Source organism: Pelophylax lessonae (assembly GCF_965119305.1).
Source record: "Pelophylax lessonae genome assembly, chromosome: 4".
Taxonomy (NCBI): Eukaryota; Metazoa; Chordata; class Amphibia; order Anura; family Ranidae; genus Pelophylax; species Pelophylax lessonae.
The window spans coordinates 590,742,119-590,765,801 of NC_138771.1; the positions used below are offsets into that span (position 1 = coordinate 590,742,119).

At 46.4% G+C, this 23,683-nt stretch overlaps 1 protein-coding gene across 1 annotated transcript in view; it reads right to left on the reverse strand.

The window, feature by feature from the left end:
* PIN1 (peptidylprolyl cis/trans isomerase, NIMA-interacting 1) overlaps window positions 1-6,169 on the reverse strand; it is a 31,969-nt gene extending 25,800 nt beyond the window's left edge. The window contains exon 1 of the mRNA XM_082254902.1: window positions 6,062-6,169. Coding sequence (XP_082111028.1) covers window positions 6,062-6,119 — 58 coding nt within the window. The 5' untranslated portion in view covers window positions 6,120-6,169. The remainder of the gene's footprint in view (window positions 1-6,061) is intronic.
* Between the last annotated feature and the right edge of the window lie 17,514 nt (window positions 6,170-23,683).

A 23,683-nucleotide genomic window follows, 5' to 3' on the forward strand; every position in this document is an offset into this window, starting at 1 on the left:
GGGAAGCAGAGTGGCACCAATGAGAGCTGACAGGCAGGGAGGAGAGGGGGGAAGAGGACGACAGTGCAGGGCTGCGGATGACGGAGACACGTACACTGACCAGTGTCAGGGCTCAGCAGCTATGATACACCGTGGTCAGTGTACACCGTGGTCAGTGTACACCGTGGTCAGTGTACACCGTGGTCAGTGTACACCGTGGTCAGTGTACACCGTGGTCAGTGTACAAGGGAAGGTGGAAAATGGCAGGAGCAGCCAGGTTTTTTTTTTTTTTTTTTTTTTCCAGGTGGCACAGGCACACAGACAAGCACTGTGCTGTATAACATGCTTTAAGGGAACAGGATCCATTTTTTTTTTTTTTTTTTTTTTTTTAAGGGTAACAAACGCTTTAAAATCAGTGCTGCAAAAAACACTATTTAAAAAAAATTGCATTGATACATGTCCCGCAGGGCAGTACCTGGACCCCCATACCCTTTTTACAGCCAATTACTTGCATATAAGCCTTCAAAATAGGGACCTTTGACTTTTAAAGTTTGGGTGCCATAGACTTTAATAGGGTTCACCGTTCAGGTCAGAACTTTTTCTCTGTTCAGAGGTTCTAGTGTAAACCAAACAGGGGGGTGTTCAGGCCCAACTGTAAAGAGAAGCTCCCCTTTAGTAACATATTACATGTGTATATAGGGTGTAACATAACTAATTTAGCAGCCCCTCACACCCCCAATCCATCGTGACAGAGTTGGGGGATACTCCCCCTGTACCCGCTAAAACAATTTAACAACAGCGCAGCTTTACAGGGGGTACGGCCCACACAGCCATATCATTAATTCACAGTGATCTGTGAACTAACTACAGGACCCATCTGCCACCATGACAGAGGCCTTGCAGTTCAACAAACTACCAGGGTTCTCATCAGCACCTTTGCAGATCATTGGTACTTCCTGAAGCTGGGTAACTGTCTGCCCGTATGGAAGGTAAAGGCAGACAGCTAGCATGAGTGTCTCCAATCAGCACCCTTCACTAAGCTCTGCAGAGTCTAACTTCAGCCCTCCACCACTTGCTTTCTGGCAGCTCAGGCAATTTTAATGAATTCTGGACTTTGAATGGCTGGAGAAAAGAAAATACAGCAGATAAACATGTACAACTTATATAATAATAAAAAAACTTTATTTTTTATTAGGCATAGTATATAGTCTCCCATTGAGTATAGGTGAGTAGAGGGGACACACAGAAGACTAGAATTATTACGAAAGGGGGAGTTCATAAAAAGTTCAGAGAGATAATGGGGTGCCAAGCCATGAAGAGCTTTATAGGTGAACAAGAGGATCTTAGAGTATTTGCGAAACCTGACAGGTAGCCAGTGCAAGGACTCCAGGATAGGGGTAATATGATTACTTGTACCAGACCTAGTCAGGATTGTAGTTGCAGAATTTTGAACATATTGAAGTTGATTAATGGATTTAGGTACACCAGCAAGTAGAGCATTGTAGTAAAGTAGGGAAAACAAAATGTATGGGTCGGACTGGACAAACTTCAGACTGGAATCCGCCAAGAGAAACAAAGTGACAAGAGATCAGTGAGATATCACAAACCATTTCAGAGCCATTTCTGAGACTCCAAGTATGGTTTCAAGACGAGAAAGTAAAAAAGATTGTTGTCTACAGTATCAAACGCAGAACTAAGATCCAGTAGAATAAGGTTAGTGAGCCGGAATTAGAAGCCAACAGAAGGTTGTTAGTGACTTTGACCAAGGCGGTTTAAGGATTGGAGGGACTTCAAATAGGTTATTTAAAGTCAGGTGATTATGTACGGTAACTGAGGTATCAAAGCCCACTCAAGGATCTTGACAAGGAAGGGCAAGTTAGATATTGGGCGAAAGTTGTTTAAATTGTCCAAAGCCATGTTACGCTTTTTTGGTACCAGGGTTATGGCGGCAGTTGAGGATTTTTGGTACAAAACAGATGCTAAGGGAGTCATTTATGATATTGAGAATAATGGGGGATAGGGATATAAAACAGGATTTAAATAACTGGGTGGGAATAGGATACAGTATGCAGGTGGAAGATTTCATATTAGAGACCAATTTAATCAGGGATGCAGAGTCAAGTAGACAGAAGTGAGAGAGAAAAACCAGTAAAACTAGGTGGGTCAGGAAGTGAGGTGGATGAAACGTGGTGTGGTAAGATGTGATGATGCCTAAAGGCCCATACACAAGTAGCGATTGCCGGCCGTAAATATTCGGCCAACGTCCGATTGGCCGATTGTCGGCTTGTTAGTATGATGCTTACAACAACCGACTGCAACTTTTCGGCCGAACAGAATCGGGTGTACATGCTTTAAAATTTTTGTTGGCCAACACCAGAACGGCCGATTGTTCCTCAGTCAGTACAGAATTCGGCCGACAAACAGCAGATGAGCAAGACTGGGCATGCTCAGAGAAGAAAAAACACATGGAAAGTTAACCATCACATGACATCACTTCTGCAGTCGGCTGTTGTTGGCAGACAAAAAAATTCGTGTGCAGTCTTTAGCACTTTCAATCGACAGGACAGCACCGGACAAAAGACGGCCGATCGTTCGCCAACAATCGCTACGTGTTTACGGGGCTTAATTTTGTCAATTTTTGAGGCAAAAAAAAAATCTAGAGTTGTGTTGAAGCTGATAATGTGGAAGGACTGCCAAGTTTTAATAATCTGTCAATGGTGCAGAAGAGTTTTCTAGGGTTGCTAAGATTGTTTTCAATCGCATGGGAGTAATAGTTTGATCTAGCAGTCTCAAATGTACCCTATAGACACACAAATGGTCTTTCCAAACCTGATAATGGACAGTCAGGCCAGACTGGCACCATTTGCATTCCAGTCTCCGCAAGATTGCTTTCATTGAACGTAGTAAGGAATTATACCATGGAGCCCGACGGGAGAATGAGAGACTATTTGAGTTTGTAATGGGACAAAGGTGTCAAGGGAGGAAGAAAGCGCCTGATTAAAAGGCATCTATTATGTCAACAAGGGTGTCAGAAGAGGAGGTGCAGAATAAGGAGGAAGTAACATAATTTGCAAATTAGGTCTGATCAATAGAAGCTCAGTTATGATAATTTACAGATCCAAACATGGAGGAGGATTTGTTTCATCTGTTTATCACCTGAGCCAAGTCACTGGGTATGTATAAGGGTTTACAACCACTTTATCCACTTGCCTACCGGGCACTTTCACCCCCTTCCTGCCCAGTCCAAATTTTCAGCTTTCAGCACTGTTGCCCTTTGAATGAAAATTGAGCGGTCATGCAACAATGTACCCATGTGACATTTATCATCTTTTTTTTCCCCACAGAAATAGAGCTTTCTTTTGATGGTATTTAATCATCACTGGGGTTTCCATTTTTTTTTTTTTTTTGCTAAATGAAAAAAAGTTCTTAATTTCTGTTAGGGCTCTCTCACACGGTCCGCCTCCGTAGGCGGATTAGTGCTGCTTAGCGGGGATCGATCCGCCGATCCCCGCTGAGCCGGTGGATGACAGCTCTGACTCCGCTTGCAGTGCGGAGAGGGTGGTGTCACAGCTCCCGCTGCTCTCTATGGGGGATCGGACGAGAGCGGACCGCCTGTCCGCTCTCATTAGATCCCTGAACGGATGGAAAAATAGGGTTTCCATCCGTCCGGATTTCACGGACAGGATCGGATGCGGATGGCAGCGGGTGTCAGCGGAGGTGTCTCCACTGACATCCGCTGCCCCATAGAGCTGCATCGAGGATCCGATCAGATCCACCTAAAAAACTGACAGGCGGATCTGATCAGATCGCCCGTGTGAAAGAGCCCTTATAAAAATTTTCAAACAGGTCATTTTTCCCCTTTACTGCTGAGCTCTGAGGAGGAGGCACTGACCCTCAGTGCAGGTGTCCCCTTTCACACTAGCACCACCGGATTAGAGTGGATTAATTCAGCCTGGAACTTGAGAATCCACCACAGGTGGAACTTTCCACTTTAACAGGGACTCTTCAAAGGGATACTGTCAAGCGAAACGCTTAGGCACCGACCTATTGCGATTAGGTCACTGACTCGCAACAATTTTGTCAAAATATGCAGGAAAAGGGAATACCTTTGCTGCTTTTAGGGCGCTGCGAGTACCAAAGGGGACCTACACCTCCGACACAGCAGCATCCTCCATTTTTAAAGTTGCCCGCACCGATGCAATTAGTGCATCCACCAGCACCGTTTAATGCGCATCCATAGTAGAAGAGGAATCATCCTCACTAACAGAGCACTTGAAGTGTGTGGATGCAGACCCAGTAGGGTCACTACATACTAAGCTCACCCCAAAACATATCAGGGGAGACCGCCAACTGCAGTCTCCACAAGGGGATGCCGGTCAAGGGTCCACAAATGGACCACCTATGAGTCCCTGCAAAAGACAAGGGGGGGGGGGGGGTCTCCTTAAGAGTCCACCATAAAGAACATAGCCCTCCCTAATGGTGGGCCGCCCACCGTGCCGTGGACGCACAGGCAAGGTACCCCTGCTCACACAATAATGGCCGCAGTACTGTCTCTAAAAATGAAGCACCTCCACGGCGCCACCCATTTCAAGGGAGGTGCCAGGCTAAACACATTGCCCAGCAGGCTGCAAGTCGCCACCTTAATTTCTGTGGAGGCCCAGCTGCAAATAGCACAGATCCTTTGCATCAGCAGCAATTACAGCCAACCCTCCATAGGAGAATGCGGCAAAGCCAGCTCCCAACCACACCTGAGGGGGCTGAAAGACCCACAGTGACTGTTTGGAGGGGCTGGGAGTGAAGGGAGGGGAACCTGGGGATCAGACCGTCCCAGGTCCACCCCAAAAGACCACCAGCGGAGAGTGGGGGACACTACTTACCACACCATGGAACCAGGTGGGCACCGCTCCAGGCAGAACAAAGGAATGTGGATGCTGTCAGCCAGGAGGAACGCTGCGACTCAGGCCGAGGCCAGGTCATATGCATTCTCAGGAGACCTTTAACTCGCAAGCTAGCCCCCGCCCAGTAGGGCTATGTTGCGGCCAACCTAGCACGGAGCTGGGGTCTGCACGGGCACGCTGGCCAGACTGGGGAGACCTTAAGGGTCTAGAACAGTGATGGCGAACCTCGGCACCCACCGATGTTTTAGAACTACATTTCCCATGATGCTCATGCACTCTGCAGTGTAGTTAAGCAACATGGGAAACGTAGTTCCAAAACATCGAGGGTGCCAAGGTTCGCCATCACTGGTCTAGAATATTCAGTTTGTCGCCCAGTCCAGCAGTTGATCGTAGTTCTCACAGGAACAGAAAATAATAAAAGAGGAAAAAATTCAATTTAAAAAGGGAAAAAAATGCCAGAGATCCCAGCAAGGAACTAGGTCCTTAATCCTGACTATGCAGAAAAATAAAACGGAATGCCTATAGCAGGAAGTGGAAGTACGCCCATAGGCGTGGTAAAGCTTTTTCCTGCATAGTGTCCTACTCCTGTAGGGGGCAGCATAACCCAATGGTTAAGAAGATCTGTAAGCTGTGTCAGTCAATGAACAAAAGAGAAGTTAGATTTCTACTTTTTTTTATTGGATGTTTTATAGCAGAAAGTGAAAAAATTGTTTTTTTTTCTCAAAATTGTTTTTTGTTTTTAGCACAAAAGATAAAAACTGCAGAGATCAAATATCTCTATTTGTGGGGGGGGGGGGGGAATTTGGGTACAGCGTCTCGCAACAGTGCAATTGTCAAAGTAACACAAAAAGTAGCCTCACCTGGTCATTAAAGGGGGGGGGGGGTAAATCTTGCTGAGGTAAATTGGTTAATTTCCAACCCCCACCCTCTCAAAGCCCAGGAATGCTCCCAGTGCAGCCATGGCGACCTCACAGGTCTGTATTCCTGTATTTATTATACAAATAAACATTCCTTATTTACCACACTGATCGTTACCCTCCCTTGCACCAAGTAGAACCATTCCGTACCCTCCCCCCTCCTCCAGAGTTCAGCTGCACACCACATCCCAGCAGCGGTAACGTCCACAGCTCTGAACACACAGGAGTAGGCCTCTCCCACAACCCTATCCCCCTCTCCTTGTTTACCGGAGCTACGGCTCATGCGCTTCTCCCACCCGGGTGGCAGCTTCTCCTGATCCGCCATCTTCAGTCCTGCGTCAGTCTAAGCTCCTCCCCTTGTGACGTCGCCGTAAGTTTGTCCACCGCTACTGGCCGAACGTTGCGACGACACGGAGGATGACGCAATCACGCACACGAGGGACCCGCCTCCAACGTCACGGCGGAGAACACAGAAGAATCCGCGCGGGAGAGGGAGACGTCCAATCAGACGTCAGAAGGAGAGACAGGGTCGTGGTTTAGTGAAGAACGCCTTAAGTACCCTTATACGCATGCGTGTGACGTCCCAGCTGATATATACTGTTGAATATACACTGTATACGATACAACAAGTTCCCTGGTGGTCTAGTGGTTAGGATTCGGCGCTCTCACCGCCGCGGCCCGGGTTCGATTCCCGGTCAGGGAAACAAGGTTTTTTTATATTTTATTAGAGTTGAGTTATATCTGTTATTATATATGCTTTTTTTTTATAAATGCGTTAGCACTTCTTTTAGAACGGGGAGGTGACACTCTCACACTCATAGTGGCCTATAGTAACCCTCTAGTTTTCTCTGAGGAAACTCTTCCTGCCAAATCTCAGTGATCCAGCTGATCCTTCCAGGCTTATCTATACAAGACAACATATATATTATTTTATTAGATCTTTTCATGTGACAACACTGAAGAAATGACACTTTGCTACAATGTAAAGTAGTGAGTGTACAGCTTATATAACAGTGTAAATTTGCTGTCCCCTCAAAGTAACTCCACATACAGCCATTAATGTCTAAACTGCTGGCAATAAAAGTGAGTACACCCCTAAGTGAAAATGTCCAAATTGGGCCCAATTAGCCATTTTTCCTCCCTGGTGTCATGTGACTCATTACCAGGTCTCAGGTGTAAATGAGAAGCAGGCGTGTTAAATTTGGTGTTATCGCTCTCACTCTCTCATACTGGTCACTGGAAGTTCAACATGGCATCTCATGGCAAAGAACTCTCTGAGGATCTGAAAAAAAGAATTGTTGCTCTACATAAAGATGGCCTAGGCTATAAGAAGGTTGCCAAGACCCTGAAACTGAGCGGCAGCACGGTGGCCAAGACCATACAGCGGTTTAATAGGACAGGTTTCACTCAGAACAGGCTTCCTCATGGTCGACCAAAGAAGTTGAGTGTGTGTGCTCAGCATCATATCCAGAGGTTGTCTTTGGGAAATAGACGTGTGAGTGCTGCCAGCATTGCTGCAGAGGTTGAAGGGGTGGGGGGTCAGCCTGTCAGTGCTCAGACCATACGCCGCACACTGCATCAAATTGGTCTGCATGGCTGTCGTCCCAGAAGGAAGCCTCTTCTAAAGACGATGCACAAGAAAGCCCGCAAACAGTTTGCTGAAGACAAGCAGACTAAGGACATGGATTACTGGAACCTCGTCCTGTGGTCTGATGAGACCAAGATAAACCTATTTGGTTCAGATGGTTTCAAGCGTATGTGGTGGAAACTAGGTGAGGAGTAAAAAGACAAGTGTGTCTTGCCTACAGTCAAGCATGGTGGTGGGAGTGTCATGGTCTGGGGCTGTATAAGTGCTGCCGGCACTGGGGAGCTACAGTTCATTGAGGGAACCGTGAATGCCAACATGTACTGTGACATACTGAAGCAGAGCATGATCCCCCTCCCTTCAGGGACTGGGCCGCAGAGCAGTATTCCAACATAACGCCCCCAAACACACCTCCAAGATAACCACTGCCTTGCTAAAGAAGCGGAGGGTAATGGTGATGGACTGACTAAGCATGTCTCCAGACCTAAACCCTGTTGAGCATCTGTGGGACATCCTCAAACAGAAGGTGAAGGAGTGCAAGGTCGCTAACATCCAGCAGCTCCATGATATCATCATGAAGGGGTGAAAGAGGACTCCAGTGGCAACCTGTGAAGCTCTGGTGAACTCCATGCCCAAGAGGGTTAAGGCAGTAATGGTGGCCACACAAAATATTGACACTTTGGGCCCAATTTGGACATTTTCACTTAGGGGTGTACTCACTTTTGTTGCCAGCGGTTTAGACATTAATGGCTGTGTGTTGAGTTATTTTGAGGGGACAGAAAATGTACACTGTTATACAAGCTGTACACTCACTACTTTACATTGTAGCAAAATGTCATTTCTTCAGTGTTGTCACATGAAAAGATATAATAAAATAGTTACTGCATATATAGATATACGCACTGTATATACACTCACCGGCCACTTTATTAGGTACACCTTGCTAGTACCGGATGGGACCCCCTTTTGCCTTCAGGGCTGCCTTAATTCTTCATGGCATAGATTCAACAAGTTGTTGGAAACATTCCTCAGAGATTTTGGTTCATAGTGACATGATAGCATCACGCAGGTGCTGCAGATTTGTCGGTTGCCCATCCGTGATGCGAATCTCCCGTTCCACCACATCCTAAGGGAAATATGTTTGTGACACTTCTTTTTTTTGTACACAGAGTATTATTTTAATTAGAGGTGGGGCTTTCATTAGTGGGAGTGAAAAAAATGCAGCGTGATATGCCGAAAAGTGTTTTTAATTATGCTATATATTGGGTGTGGCTTAAAGGGGGTGTGGTTAAATAGAGTCTGAGATGACTTACATAGTGGAGAATGTGGTAATTTATAGGGGAAGAAAAAAAGAGAAAGAGGGATGGACGGAGGGAGAGAGAAAGAGGGGTGGAGGGAGAGAGAAAGAAAGAAATGTGCGGAGAATGAGAGAAAGAAAGGGATGGAGGGAGAGAGAAAGAAGGTGGTGGAGGGAGAGAGAAAGAAAGAAATGTGTGGAGGATGAGAGAAAGAAAGGGATGGAGGGAGAGAGAAAGAAGGTGATGGAGGGAGAGAGAAAGAAATAGGGTTAAAGGGAGAGAGAAAGAAAGAGGGATGGAGGGGGAAAGAAAGATGGATGGAGAGAGAGAGAGAGAGAGAGAGAGAGAGAGAGAGAGAGAGAGAAAGAAAGAAAAGGATGAAGGATGAGAGAAAGAAAGTGATGGAGGGAGGGAGAGAGAAAGAAAGGGATGGAGGTAAAGAGAAAGAAGGGGATGGAGGAAGAGAGAAAGAAAGAGAAATGGAGAGAGGGAGAGAGAAAGAAAGAGGGATGGAGGGAGAGAGAAAGAAAAAGGAATGGAGTTAGAGGCAAAGAAAGGGATGGAGTGAGAGAGAAAGAAAGGGATGGAGGGAGAGAGAAAGAAAGAAAGAGTGATGGAGGGAGAGAGAGGATTGGAGGGAGAGAGAAAGAAAGGGATGAAGGTAGAGAGAAAGAAAGAGGGATGGAGGGAGAGAGAAAGAAAGAGGGATGGAGGGAGAGAGAAAGAAAGAGTGATGGAGGAAGAGAGAAAGAGGGATGAAGGGAGAGAGAAAGAAAGGGATGGAGGGAGAAAGAGTGATGGAGGGAGAGAGAAAGAGGGATGAAGGGAGAGAGAGAAAGAGGTATGGAGGGAGAGAGAAAGAAAGGGATGGAGGGAGAGAGAAAGAAAGAAGGATGGAGGGAGCGAAAAAGAAAGGGATGGAGGGAGGAAGAAAGAAAGAGGGATGGAGGGAGAGAGAGAGAAAGAGGAATGGAGGGGGAGAGAAAGAAAGAGGGATACAGGGAGAGAGAAAAAAGGGATAGAGGGAAGAAGAGAACGAGGTACAGAGTGAGAGAAAAATAAAAAAGAGCGATGGAGGAGACAGTAAGAAAGAGAAATGGAGGGAGAGAGAAAGAAAGAGGGATGGATGGAGAGAGAAAGAGGTATGGAGGGAGAGAGAAAGAGGGATGGAGGGAGAGAGTAAGAGGGATGGAGGGAGAGGGAAAGAAAAATGGATGGAGGGAGAGAGAAAGAGGTATAGAGAGAGAAAAAAAAAAGGGGGTGGAGGGAGAGAGAAAGAAAGAGGGATGGAGGGAGAGAGAAAGAAAGAGGGTTGGAGGGAGAGCAAAAGAAAGGGATGAAGGAGAGATAAAGAAGTATGGAGGGAAAAAGAAAGAAGGATGAAGGGAGAGAGAAAGAAAAATGGATGGAGGGAGAGAGAAAGAGGGAGGGAGGGAGGGAGAGAGAAAGAAAGAGGGATGAGGGAGAGAGAAAGAAAGAGGGTTGGAGGGAGAGAGAAAGAAAGGGATGAAGGAGAGATAAAGAGGTATGGAGGGAGAAAGAAAAAAGAAAGAAGGATGAAGGGAGAAAGAAAAATGGATGGAGGGAGAGAGAAAGAGGTATAGAGAGAGAAAGAAAAAAAGGGGGTGGAGGGAGAGAGAAAGAAAGAGGGATGGAGGGAGAGAAAAAGAAAGAGGTATGGAGGGAGAGAGATAAATAGGGATTGAGGGAAGTATAGAAAGAGGTATGGAGGGAGAGAGAAAGAGAAAAAGGGATGGGGGGGGAGAGAGAGAGAGAAAGAGAAATAAAGAGGTATGGAAAGAGAAGAGAGAAAGAAAGAAAGAAAGAAAGAAAGAAAGAAAGAAAGAGGTAAGAGGGAGATAGAAAGAAAGAAAGAGGGATGGAGGGAGAGAGAAAGAAAGGGATGGAGGGAGTGAGAAAGAAAGAGGGATGGAGGGAGAGAGAAAGAGGTATGGAGGGAGAGAGAAAGAAAGAGGGATGGATGGAGAGAGAAAGAGGTATGGAGGGAGAGAGAAAGAAAATATGAATATAGGGAGAGAGAAAGATGTATGGATGGAGAGAGAAAGAAAGAGGGAATGGAGGGAGAGAGAAAGAAAAAAAGGGGGATGGAGAGAGAGAGAGAGAAAGAGAAAGAAAGAGGGGTGAAGGGAGAGAGAACGAAAGGGATGGAGGGAGAGAGAAAGAAAGAGGGATAGAGGGAGACAGAAAGAGGTATGGAGGGAGAGAAAAAGAAAGAGGGAGAGAGAAAGATGTATGTTGGGAGTGAGAAAGAAATAAGGATATAGGGAGACAGAAAGAAAGAGGAAATGGAGAGAGAGAGAAAGAGACGTAGAGGGAGAGAGAGAGAAAGAGGGACAGAGAGGGAGAGAAAGAAAGAGGGATAGAGGGAGAGAGAAAGAAAGGAATGGAGGGAAGGAGAGAACGAGGTACAGAGTGAGAGAAAAAGAAAAAAGAACGATGGAGGAGACAGTAAGAACTGTTTACTGACCGATCCAAGAATCTAAAGTACTAGGAATTTACAAGCCATTGCTTGTAAGAAAGGGATGAAGGGAGAGATAAAGAGGTATGGAGGGAGAAAGAAAAAAGAAAGAAGGATGAAGGGAGAGAGAAAGAAAAAGGGATGGAGGGAGAGAGAAAGAGGTATAGAGAGAGAGAAAGAAAAAAAGGGGGTGGAGGGAGAGAGAAAGAAAGAGGGATGGAGGGAGAGAAAAAGAAAGAGCTATGGAGGGAGAGAGAAAAAATGGGGATTGAGGGAAGGATATAAAGAGGTATTGAGGGAGAGAGAAAGAGGGATGGAGGGGGAGAGAGAGAAAGAAAGAAAGAAAGAAAGAAAGAAAGAAAGAAAGAAAGAAAGGGATGGAGGGAAAGAGAAAGAGGTATGGAGGGAGTGAGAAAGAAAGAGGGATGGAGGGAGAGAGAAAGAAAAAGGAAAGAAAAAGGGATGGAGGGAGAGAGAAAGAAAAGAGGGATAGAGGGAGAGAGAAAGGGGAGAGAGTAAGAACTGTTTACTGACCGAGCCAAGAATCTAAAGTACTAGGAATTTACAAGCCGTTGCTATGGGTAACCCAGGGGAATCCGCTTTAAGCAGCTCCCATGGGAGTAGTGCTACATTTCTTTGTCAGTTCTACTCCAAGAAGTTGTCTCCAGCTAAATGCAATTACAAGATAGGAGACAGAGAGCTCTTGGCTATTATCCATGCTCTCAAGGAGTGGAGACACTTGCTTGAAGGTTCTGTGGTTCCAGTTCTCATTCTCACCGATCATAAGAATCTGACATATCTCTCGGAGGCCAAGAGCCTCACACCCCGTCAGGCCAGATGGGCCTTATTCTTGTCTTGTTTTTACTATGTGGTCTCCTATTTGCCCGGCTCCAAGAATGTTAAAACTGATGCCTTGTACCGCTAATGTTCTGAGTTGTCCACTCTGTGGCGACACCGGTCATACCTTCAGACCATATCCTGGCTGCCATCCGCACCAACTTAACCTCTCCTCTTGGGGAACAGATCTTGGCTGCCCAACCTGATGCTCCCACTGAGAGACCTGCTGGCAAATGTTTTGTACGTGAGGGGTTGCGCATCAGACTGTTGCGCACGTACCACAATTCCAAGACTGCCGATCATCCTGGGAAGAACCAGTTGTCTTGGGCTTTTTCCCGTCAGTTCTGGTGGCCATCTCTCCGCACTGATGTTGCTGCGTATATGGCGGCTTGTTCGGTCTGTGCCCAGAACAAATCTCTACGACACCTTCCCTTGGGCCTACTGAATCCCATTCCCAATGGGGGTTGTCCCTGATCTCACCTGGCCATTTATTTTATTGTGGAACTTCCTGCATCTCGAGGTTACACGGTTATCCTCGTGGTTGTCGACCAGCTCTCCAAAATGTGCCACTGTGTTTCATTTAAGCGGCTGCCTACCGCTCGGGACTGAGCTTGCCTCTGTGTTTGCCAATGAGGTTTTCCGCTTACACGGGCTGCCTAAGGGGATTGTCTCAGACCGAGGGAATTTGTCTCCAGGTTCTGGAGTGCCTTTTGCTCCCAGTTGGGAGTGGACCACTGGCATGTGAAAAGCCCAGATACCTGAGGAGCAAAGAGCCCACTTCCCCCGGAGCGCCTGGCAGAACCTCGCCACCACCTATGCTTTGTTTCCAGAAAATTGTGGCAATATTAAGATCACATTGGGGGTCATTTTGGGGGTGTTTGTACTGTCCTACCACCTTCATTTGACATGTTTTATAACAGAAATTAAGGGAATCCCATTGGTTAATAAATACAGCCAAAAGAAAACTCTATTTTTCCAAAAACAATGATATAAAATGTGTTTAGGTACAGCACTACATGACAGAGTAATGGTTAGTCAATCTATCACAGTACTGAAAAATGGCCTGGTAATGAAGGGGTATTACAGACTGCTACTCAAGTAGTTAAAGACTGCATGATAAGCTTGGTTCCACTTTACAATTAATCTAAGGGCTTGTTTGCTCTTTCGTTTGGGGGGGGGGGGGGGAGACACAAGGTTGATCTGCATTTTACCACCCCCCCAGCTGCCGCCCCTTAAGAAGCAGATGGGAATGTACATATGCCACTAATGCAATACTTTTTGGTTAAACCTACCCCCCCCCTTAATTTTTGGTGGACACTACCACCTGCTGAACATGACCTATTCAAGTGAATGGGGCCCTGCTGCATCTGCTCCTAACTGCATGCAATGCACACTATTTGGGCACAGTGGTGCACCATTTGAGCCTCGTACACACGCACTGATTGTTGGCCGACCGATCGGCCGTCTTTTGTCCAGTGTTGTTGTGTTGGTTGAAATGTGCTCTAGACTGCATACAAATTTTTTCGGCCAACAACAACCAACTTCAGAAGTCATGTCATGTGCTGGTTTACTTTCCGTGTGTTTTTTCTTCTCTGAGCATGCCCAGTCTTGCTCATCAGATTTTTGTCTGCCGAAATCTGTACTGACTGACGAACAATCGGCCGTTCTGTTGACGGCCAACAAAAATTTTATAGCATGCACACCAGATTTTGTTCGGCTGAAAAGTCGCAGTCGGTTGTCGGAAGCATCATACAAGCCGACAATCGGCTGATCGGACGTTGGCCAACAATTTACGGCCAACAATCGGTGCGTGTGTACGGGGCTTTATAGCGTTAAAACAGGTGATGCATAGGCAACACATCACATGTGTAAGCATAGCCTAAGATCTATAGGTAAGACAAAACAAGATATTACTTTTTACCTGATTGGTACACTTTTTGAATTACACCATGTACATACAGAAACTTAGAAACAGAAAAGTGACGGCAGAATAGTCCATCGAGTCTGCCCTTTTTTTTTTTTTTTTGAGAAGAGTATTTTGTAAAACTTAAAATTTCAATGTGTTTTAGAGAATTTTGTAATTAGCCCTTCTGCCACTAGATGGTGCTGCATTTCAATCTCAGTCAGATCAGATTTAGAGCTAGGTTGGATGTGATAATGGCATCAGTATGACATCAGTTTGAGACACTTCTCACTCTCAGAGCATTCTGAATTCATTAACAGATGTATTTAACTTGTAGTTGACCTCCTTCTTACCTGCATCATTTGACCTACCTCAAGGGGGTTTTGCATTCACTTTGACTTTATAGAAATTTAAAACCTGCTTGAAGCAAACAAAATTGTATAAAGTCCAGGCGCTTGCAATCCAAAACACCTCTTATGGAAAAATAATAAATTGAGCCAGTTGTCACTTTGATAAATGAACCACTAACAATGTCGCCAGTCCCTGGCATGGGATGTAGATGCAAAACATTGTAGACAAAACACGGGCAGTGCACAGTAGTGGTATATACATGAGGGATGACCCATAACCCACACACAGTCAGTGAGAGATAAAATGGAAACAGTTTATTCACAATTGAAGATAGAGAGATAAAATGCCAAAGTGCAAGTGGTTACCAGGTGGTCCTGGTGGCCAGGAACAGACTGGCAACTTTCAACCCAGGGGGCAAATAGAAACCAGAGGTCCATGGTTCAGCGACTCGGCCCCACTCTCTTCCCGTCCTCCTCCTGACCCCCATTCCAAGCTTAAGCTCCGCTCCAGGTACTCTCTACTCACCGTTTGAATCCGGGTTCCCAACCTTCCCAGCAGGGGATGGTTGGGGGGAGCTGGGACAGCTCGGTTGGAGCTGGCCAGGGGAGGAGAGTCTCAAGTGGGGCATGGAACCCAGGGCCGGTGCTTCCACTAGGCAAACTAGGCAGTCGCCTAGGGCGCATTGCAACCTAGGGGCGCAGCCATGAGTCGGCACTCTCAGTACATCATGAATGATCCTTGTGAGCTGAGGGGAGGGGGCGGCAGTGGGGGAGGAAGAATGGACAGAGGAAGATGCCTGGCTTTCCACCACTGTTGGGGGGGGGGGCCCAGAAGGAAGGAAGGGAGCCCACAGGAATGCTGCCTGCATGATGATCCTGTTTGGCTGGAGCTGAGTGGTGTAAACCCCAGGCAGGAAGTGACTCTCTGCACTAAGCTGGTGGGCAGCCGTTCATTTCCCTGGGTCGGTATTAAGCAGGGAGCGGAGGAGAGCTGAACCTGACCCCAAGCTTGGCACTGGAGGGCGGCACCTGGAGCAGAAACAACGAGGCACCGGAATGATCTGAGGAGGTTGGGGATTAGGGACGTGCGGAGTTCTCTGATTGCTGCTTTTCCCTTCACCAGGAGACGGTTGGAGCTGTGGTGAGCACTGTGGTCCAGAAGAGGAGCATCCTAGAAAAAGGAATCAGCAGGATCACGGGGAAGGAGGGCAAAGTGTGGGCCACTCTCTTCATACCGGCCAGTGAGTGTCCCCAGAACAGGGGGTCAGGGTCCCTGGGTGTGACATGGAGGTTCCCTGGTGTGAAAGGGAATCAGGGTCACCAGGTGTGCCATGGGGGATAGGGGTCACCGGGTGTAACAGGGTTTCGGGGTCACCAGGTGTGCCATGAGGAATTGGGGTCCCTGGGTGTGCCATGGGGGATTGAGGTCCCCAGGTGTGACATGGAGGAACATCAGGGTCCCCAGGTGTGACATGGAAAAACATCAGGGTCTCTGGGTATGACGTGGAGGAACATCAGGTGCCCCTGGTGTGACATGGAGGATCATCAGGGTCCCTTGGTTTGGCATAGAGGGACATTAGGTTCCCCAGGTGTGACATGGAGGAATATGGGGGTCACTGGGTATGACAGCATAACATAGAGGAGCCATCAGATCAGGGTCACTGGGTATGACATAAAGGAGTTTTTAACCTCTTCCCTTTTTATTTTATTTTTTTGGGGGTGGGGCGCAAGTAGCTGGTCTTGCCTAGGGCGTAAAATAGTCTAGCACCGGCCCTGATGGAACCGGCCTCTGCTCAGACACAGTTTACACCATCCATGCTGGGGGGGAGGCCTGTGCTCTGTCCTTGTCTTTATCCTGCACTCAATAGGTCAGTGGCAGAAACGTTTTATTTCTTTTCACCAGGAATCCTTTAGGCATGTCTGTGGCAGAAGCGGTGCAGCCTTTTTACAGGACATCAGAGTGGCCCAGGGCGCAATTGCCCCCCTGCCCCCTGGCCCAGTCCTCCCCTGCTGGTGGCCAGCGAAGATGTTAACAAGGTCCCGTGTGTGTGCACCAAATAGACTGATTGTCACTCTCACTCTTGAAGCAAACAGACAGGCAGGGTCAGATTGCAGGATTCAGCATAGCTGAACCTGCGATCTGTCCTTGTGTCACACAGTCCCCTCCCCCCACACACGGTAGTAAGCACCAGGCATACATTAACCCCTTGATCACCAATAAAAATTAACCCCTTCCCTGCCAGTGTCATTTTTACAGTAACAGTGCATACTTATAGCACTGATTACTGTAGTAATGTCACTGGTACCCCCAAAAGTGTCAAAAAGGTCAGTCAAGGGTCCGATCTGTCCGCCGCAATGTTGCAGTCCCGCAAAAAAAATCGCAGATCGCCGCCATTACTCGTTAAAAAAAAAACACCAAAAACGACAGAAATCTTTCCCTTAGTTAGTAAACGCAATAACTTTTGCGCAAACCAATCAAACTATGCTTATTGCGATTTTTTTACCAAAAATATGTAGCAGAAAACAAATTGGCCTAAAATGATAAAAAATTTTGATTTTTAAATTTTTTTGGGGGGGAATTTCATATAAAAAAATTTGAAAAATATTGTTATTTTTTCAAAATTGTCGCTCTTTTTTTGATTATAGCGCAAAAAGTAAAAATCGCACAGGTGATCAAATACCACCAAAAGAAATCTCTGTTTGTGGGAAAAAAAGGACGTAAATTTCGTTTGGGTACAGCGTCGCATAACCGCACAATTGTCAGTTAAATTCGCACAGTGCCGAATCGCAAAAAGTGGCCCAGACGTAAGACAGCAAAATCCTCCGGTGGTAAAGTGGTTAAACTTTTTGATAAATAATGCATAACTATCACTGGACATACGTATTCAACAATGTTACTCAATATATGTTCTCTGCTTTAAAAAATAATTGATTTGAATTATTTTCACTTTATTGGTAAGCAAATATGTCATATACATGAAAAATATAAAGAACATCCGTTTAGAACCCTATATAATAAAATTAAGTTAAATCAAAGCATTATAATCTTCCAAAAATAAAAAGGACCTCCTAGTAGCTTTTGTGGTTCCTGTAGAGATTAGGTTGCACCCCCCATTTAGCCAATCTGCCCGGCTAGCTCAGTCGGTAGAGCATGAGACTCTTAATCTCAGGGTCGTGGGTTCGAGCCCCACGTTGGGCGGGAAACTTTTTGTTTAAATTTAGGAGAAACATGATGGTATATTTTTGAAACTTTTGAACAGTAGATTAAACATCAATAATAAAATGTAAAATCAGAAGAGTTGATTATTTGGCCTCATGCACACTGGACGTTTTAGAGCGGCTGTTTTTGGCGTCAGACATTTTTTTTTCTGCAGCCAGTAAACTCCCCAGCATGTTATCCTATGTGTCCATGCACACACAGGCTGTTATCAGCAGTTTTTGGCCAGGGGGTTTTCTAGCTGTAAAAAAACCCAGAACTAATGGGTTTTGAGTGGCGTTTTTCAGCTGTAAAAACGCTCTAATGTCAATAGTCGATAAATGCTGATAAACGCAAAAATACGCTGCTAACTGGCGGTTTTTGATGTTTTTATTCCATTGCTTTTTTTTAAGCCTGGGTTCTGTTTGGTGGTGTCGTTTATGGAACATAGCCTGCGTTCACACTGGTACATGCTGAACACCGCATGTGATTTGCACCAAAAACGCACCGCATTCCTGTGCACGTCACATGTGATGTCTTTGCGATGTGATTTGAGCCATATATTTTGCATGGCTCAAATTGCATCACATTTGCACCAAAATGTTATAGGATCCTTTTTTCTCCACACCTAATCGCATTGCATGGGTGTGAACACTGCATTTTGCAATCTGTTTCAGGAAGTGGTGGCCTGTGCATAGGGGGTGCCAGGGCGCCGCCCCCCCTAAAAAAAAAGGAAAGAAAAAAAAGATTACAAAAAGAAAAATAAAGTTAAAAATAAATAAATCCCGGTCGCCGGTCTATGTGGTGGCTATGGGGGGGGGGGGGGTTACGACCCAGCAGAGGCGCCGATTGGCTGCCTTCTGGGGTGTAACCTAGGCGCAGGTCATATCGCTAGGACACCCCCACTTTCGTGATATCCTGGCTGTGATTGGTCCAGTCTCCAGCCTGGACCAATCGTCATCCAGGACATACGATTGCTGACCCCGCTGACGTCGCAAAGGGGGCGGTGCCGGTGCCTGAGTCAGTAACGCACCGTCACCGCCCGATCTCCTTCCCGCCGGACGGATCTGAAGAGCCAGAAGAGGAAGACAGAAGAGGACGAGAGGAGCAGCGCCGTGGACGTCTCGCAGGCAGCCCAGGAGGAGAGCAGGTAAGTGATTGAAGCCGACCTGTGACCTCACCTGTGCCATGCCTATACCATCACCTGTGCCATGCCTATACCATCACCTGTGCCATGCCTGTACCATCACCTGTGCCATGCCTATACCATCACCTGTGCCATGCCTATACTATCACCTGTGCCATGCCTGTACCATGCCTATACCATCACCTGTGCCATGCCTGTACCATCACCTGTGCCATGCCTATACCATCACCTGTGCCATGCCTGTACCATCACCTGTGCCATGCCTGTACCATGCCTATACCATCACCTGTGCCATGCCTATACCATCACCTGTGCCATGCCTATACCATCACCTGTGCCATGCCTGTACCATCACCTGTGCCATGCCTGTACCATTACCTGTGCCATGCCTGTACCATCACCTGTGCCATCGCCTGTGCCATGCCATGTGCCATGCTTGTAACATCACCTCAAAGTCAGGCAATGTTTTTACCGCGTTTTTTGCTGCGAAGCAATACCTATTACATTTTTCTTTTTGCGCCCCCCCCCCCCCCAAAATTTTGAGCACCAGCCCCCACTGGTTTCAGGGTATCATTAATGGAACATGAAGCCTTGTTGACATTGTGCCAATTTGGCATGCTATTTGTCATGTCGAATCGCATGTCAAATCGGAGCCTATTGCCGGCAACGGCACCAGTTCACGCTTAGGGCGGGTCTGAAATCATTCAGCTGAACGAGCACGATTTCAAACTCGCATGTCAGTGCGACTTTGGGGGCGATTTGACAGACATCTGTACAGGTTCATGCACAGATGTCTATTGAAATCGCCATAAAGTTGCCAAAACGAGTGCAGAAACTACTTTTGGGAATCGGTGCGGCGCCGCAAAGTCAGGGCTGCACCAATTCGGACAGTGTCATTGCCGGCAATAGGCTCTGGTTTGGCATGTGATTTGACATGTCAAATCGCATGTCAAATCAGCCCGATTTGAACGGGGGCTTAATGTTCTATGAATGACACCCCGAAACAGATACAAAATGCATTGAGCTTGACAGAATCGCATCGCATGGATTTTGATACGGGGGAAAAAAGGGTCCACATTTGCACCAAAATGTTGTAGGACCCTTTTTTCCCTAAATCTGGATGTAATTCTGGATGCAATTCTGGCAAGCATTGCATTGTGGGAAAGTCTGAGTTACTAAAATAGCAGAGAGGTGATTTTTAGCTAAAAACGCCAAAAAACACTAACGCTGAAAAACACCAATGCAAAAAAGCTAAAAAAAAAAAACGCTGAAAAACTCACTACAAAGCTACTGGCATTTTTATAATGTCCAGTATGCATGAGGCCTTAACCACTTAAGCCCCGGAGGATTTGGCTGCTCATAGACCAGGGCCTATTTTGCGATTCGGCACTGCATGACTTTAACGGACAATTGCGCAGTCATGCAACGCTGTACAAAAAAATGAAATTGACATCCTTTTTTCCCCACAAACAGAGCTTTCTTTTGGTGGTATTTGATCACCTGTGTGATTTTTATTTTTTGCGTTATAAACAAAAAAAAGAGTAAATTTTGAAAAAATAACAATATTTTTCACATTTTTTTATATGAAATTCCCCAAAAAAAATTTAAAATCAAAATTTTTTATCCTTTTAGGCCAATTTGTTTTCTGCTACATATTTTTGGTAAAAAAAATCGCAATAAGCGTATTTTGATTGGGGGGCGCAAAAGTTATTGCGTTTAGTAACTAAGGGAAAGATTTATGTCACTTTTATTGTTTTTTTCTTTAAACTAGTAATGGCGGCGATCTGCAATTTTTTTTTTTTTTTTTTGCGGGACTGCAACATTGCGGCGGACAGATCGGACCCCTGACTGACCTTTTGACGCTTTTGGGGGTACCAGTGACATTACTACAGTAATCAGTGCTATGCATATGCACTGTTACTGTAAAAAATGACACTGGCAGGGAAGGGGTTAACTTTATTAGAGATCCAGGGGTTAAGTGTGTCCCTAGGGGCGTGCTTCTAACTGTTTTGATGTAACCACATAGCAGGATCGTATAGTCTCTGCAGTTACACCAGGGAGAATGACAGGCGGCTTTGTTTACATCAGTCGCCTGCCTTTCGCCCTCTCCAGCGGGAGATTGCGAGTGGCCGTCGGACATCGGAGCTGCCAGTCACTCGCGAGGGGATGGCCGTGAACAAGCGGGGGCGGGAGTGCGCCTCCGGTGGCGCGCGCTCACCCCCTACAGGCTCCTGGGCGAGCGACGTAGTACTACGTCGCTTTGCCCAGGAGGGGCTGACCACCGCAGTAAATGTACTGTGGGCGGTCGGCAAGCGGTTAAGCACTGAAAAAAGTGCTAGATCGGTACATTGTTTTTGAAGCAGCGATAGCAAAGTACCTGCAATGGGAACGGACTCATGTTAATAGTGTAAAAATAGAACAGGCTTACATATTAGGACAGGTTTGTGAGCTGCAATTTACTTTTCATCGTCCTCCCATTAGAATAGATATGTTGGCTCTGTGTCAGGCCTTAAGAAGGCTGACCTGTTTCCTGCCTGATCTCGGGAATGATAATTGACCCATTGTGTAGGCTGCTGGAGAAGGGTAAAACTTTTAATCTCAGGCCTTTATAGACTGACATTTCGGAGGTCTTATGAAGACAAAGATTTAAAATCCTAACCTTTGCTGGCGACAGACACTACTCCTTGGTCTTGATGTGCTACACCCAAACCTGCTGAAGTGAGCCAGTTGGCTCCTACCAGGAATGTGTCCCTTCAGAACTTCTCTGGAGCATTTGACCACTTCCCGACCACCCGCCGCAGTTATACTGCGGCAGGGCGGCCCTCCTGCGCGAACCAACGTTGGTATATGTCCGTCGCGCACCTGCAGCTAGGGGGCGGGAGTCCCCGCTCGTCAGCGGGGACTCCGATGCACGGGGCATTTTTAGCACTGATTACTGTAATAATGTCACTTGTCCACCCAAAAGTGTCAGCGATCTGCTGAAAGCCGAAAACAGCCCATTCCACTCCCTCCACAGTCCAATGCTCCAGTGAGTGCTGGAGGGGCAAAGCAGAGAGCTGATGGCTGACAGTCACAGCTCTCTGCGCAGAGTGGTGGGGAGAACTTGAGCAATCAGTGGTGTTTTATCACTCATTTCTAACTGCAGAGCCGGCAGGGGACAGATGCAGCATTGGATCGATGCTGCATCCAACTAGGTGAGTATAATTGTTTGTTTTTTACAATTCCGAACGTCTCTTTTAAAGACCTCTCTACGAGATTTTTAAGTACTGTCTTCCATCCTCCATGAGTCAGAAACTCTGTGGGGGCATAAAAAGAACTGCTGCTTACACTGCTGCTGAATTTGATTTCCACAAAGGAATAATATCCCTTCTATCAACATCCCATGTAAGAGCTATTTCAACACTTGCAGTTGGCACTTGCAAGACACGATCAATAAAGGTACGAGAAGTTACTGTACATATTGCACTAGTGGCACGAAAAACTCTTCAATGGTCTGAGTCATCTCTTTGATCCACTGGGTCCTTGAAGTGATAGTCATTAAAAGTTTTCTGCTTTTGTTGAAAAATAAGAGAAACTTCCCGATAGACAGAGTTTAATTTAGAAAATGTACTCTTAAAGGGTAACTCCACTTTCGTGGGGTAAAAAGTCAGCAAATAAAGAAAAAATAATATAGTGTATACAATTGCGACACAAATCATATTGTAATTGAATGTTATTAAAAATTGTTGTTCTGAAAATGCAATGCAATATGGCTACCTGGAGCTGTTCTATACACAGAACGTGTACTGACCACACCCCAGAAACATAATTTCCTGCTTGTGTGATTGGCTCACCAATTTTCCCAGAAGTCTGCCTAATATACACGTCAGATTTCTGGCATCCTCTGCAACACAAATGTAATTTTTTGGTGAGATACTCCCAATAGGATCACCTCTAAAGGGATGCAGGCCCAGCAGATTTCCTCATTAGTGCCCTGCAGCTGCCACAGCTGATAGATAATTATGAAACCACTCCCATTAGACCCACTCAGCCCCGGGGCACAGAGGAACAAACTAGGATTTCTTCAGAATGACAAAAGGTTGGAATCTGCCATAAAGTTTGTTAAAATCCTTGTAATGTACAGAGATCACTCAGAGGGGAATGTTTTTTCTCAACAAAAGTGGAGTTACGCTTTAAAGTAATACTAAAGGCAACATTAAAAAAAATAAAAAAAGAAACTGATGTAGCACCCTCCTAGGTAGGTGCAAGGAAAAACATCTATTGCTTCTTCTGCTTATCAGGGGAGCCTGATCTATTAAGAGGCCTGTTGCATGTTTCCAGGTTTGATTCACTGGGTCGGAGGGAGTGTCCCCACTGTATCCAATGAGGAGCTTGTTGGACAGTGGAGGAAACCCAGCCAGCGACACATTGGCTTTTGTGGGAGTCCTAGTGGGAGGGCATTCTTGCAATGCATCCTGGGATTGCTCGTAAAAGCCAGGGGGACATGTGACCGGGGGTCTTTGGCGGGAAGCAGAGTCCCAGGAGGAGGCGGACGGCTGTCTCTCCTCCTGCTGTGTGTGAGGAAGGTGGTCTTAGGGGGTCGGCCTAGTGAACCAGGTGTGGAGCTGAGCTGCTGAAGATCCACTGGAGCTGACAGTGGAGCTGCTGATAGAGTCTCTGGGGAAAAACAGTGATTCAAATAGCACTGCTTGGTGCCTTTTAGAAACTTACAGCACGGCCCAGGGAGACTCAAGACAGGAGTGGGAGCTCTGCCCTACTAGAAGAGATCTGAGTGGATGATCATCATGCCTAGAAATCTGGGATCGATCTGTTGAGTAAAGTTGAAGACTCTGCCCCCCCCCCCTCTCCTCTCTCCACCTGGCTCTGTGCCCTCCTCCTCCCACCTCTGTCCCCCCCCCCTCTCATGTCCGCAGTCTCTAACCATCTCACAATGTCCTGTATCCTCTTTGCAGCCTCTAACCATCTCCTATATCATGTACACAGCCTCTAACAATTTCTTGTATCATGTGCAGAATCTCCAACCATCTCCCGTATCATTGTCCACAATCTCTAACCATATCTTGCGTCATGTCTGCAATCTCTAGGTATCACTTG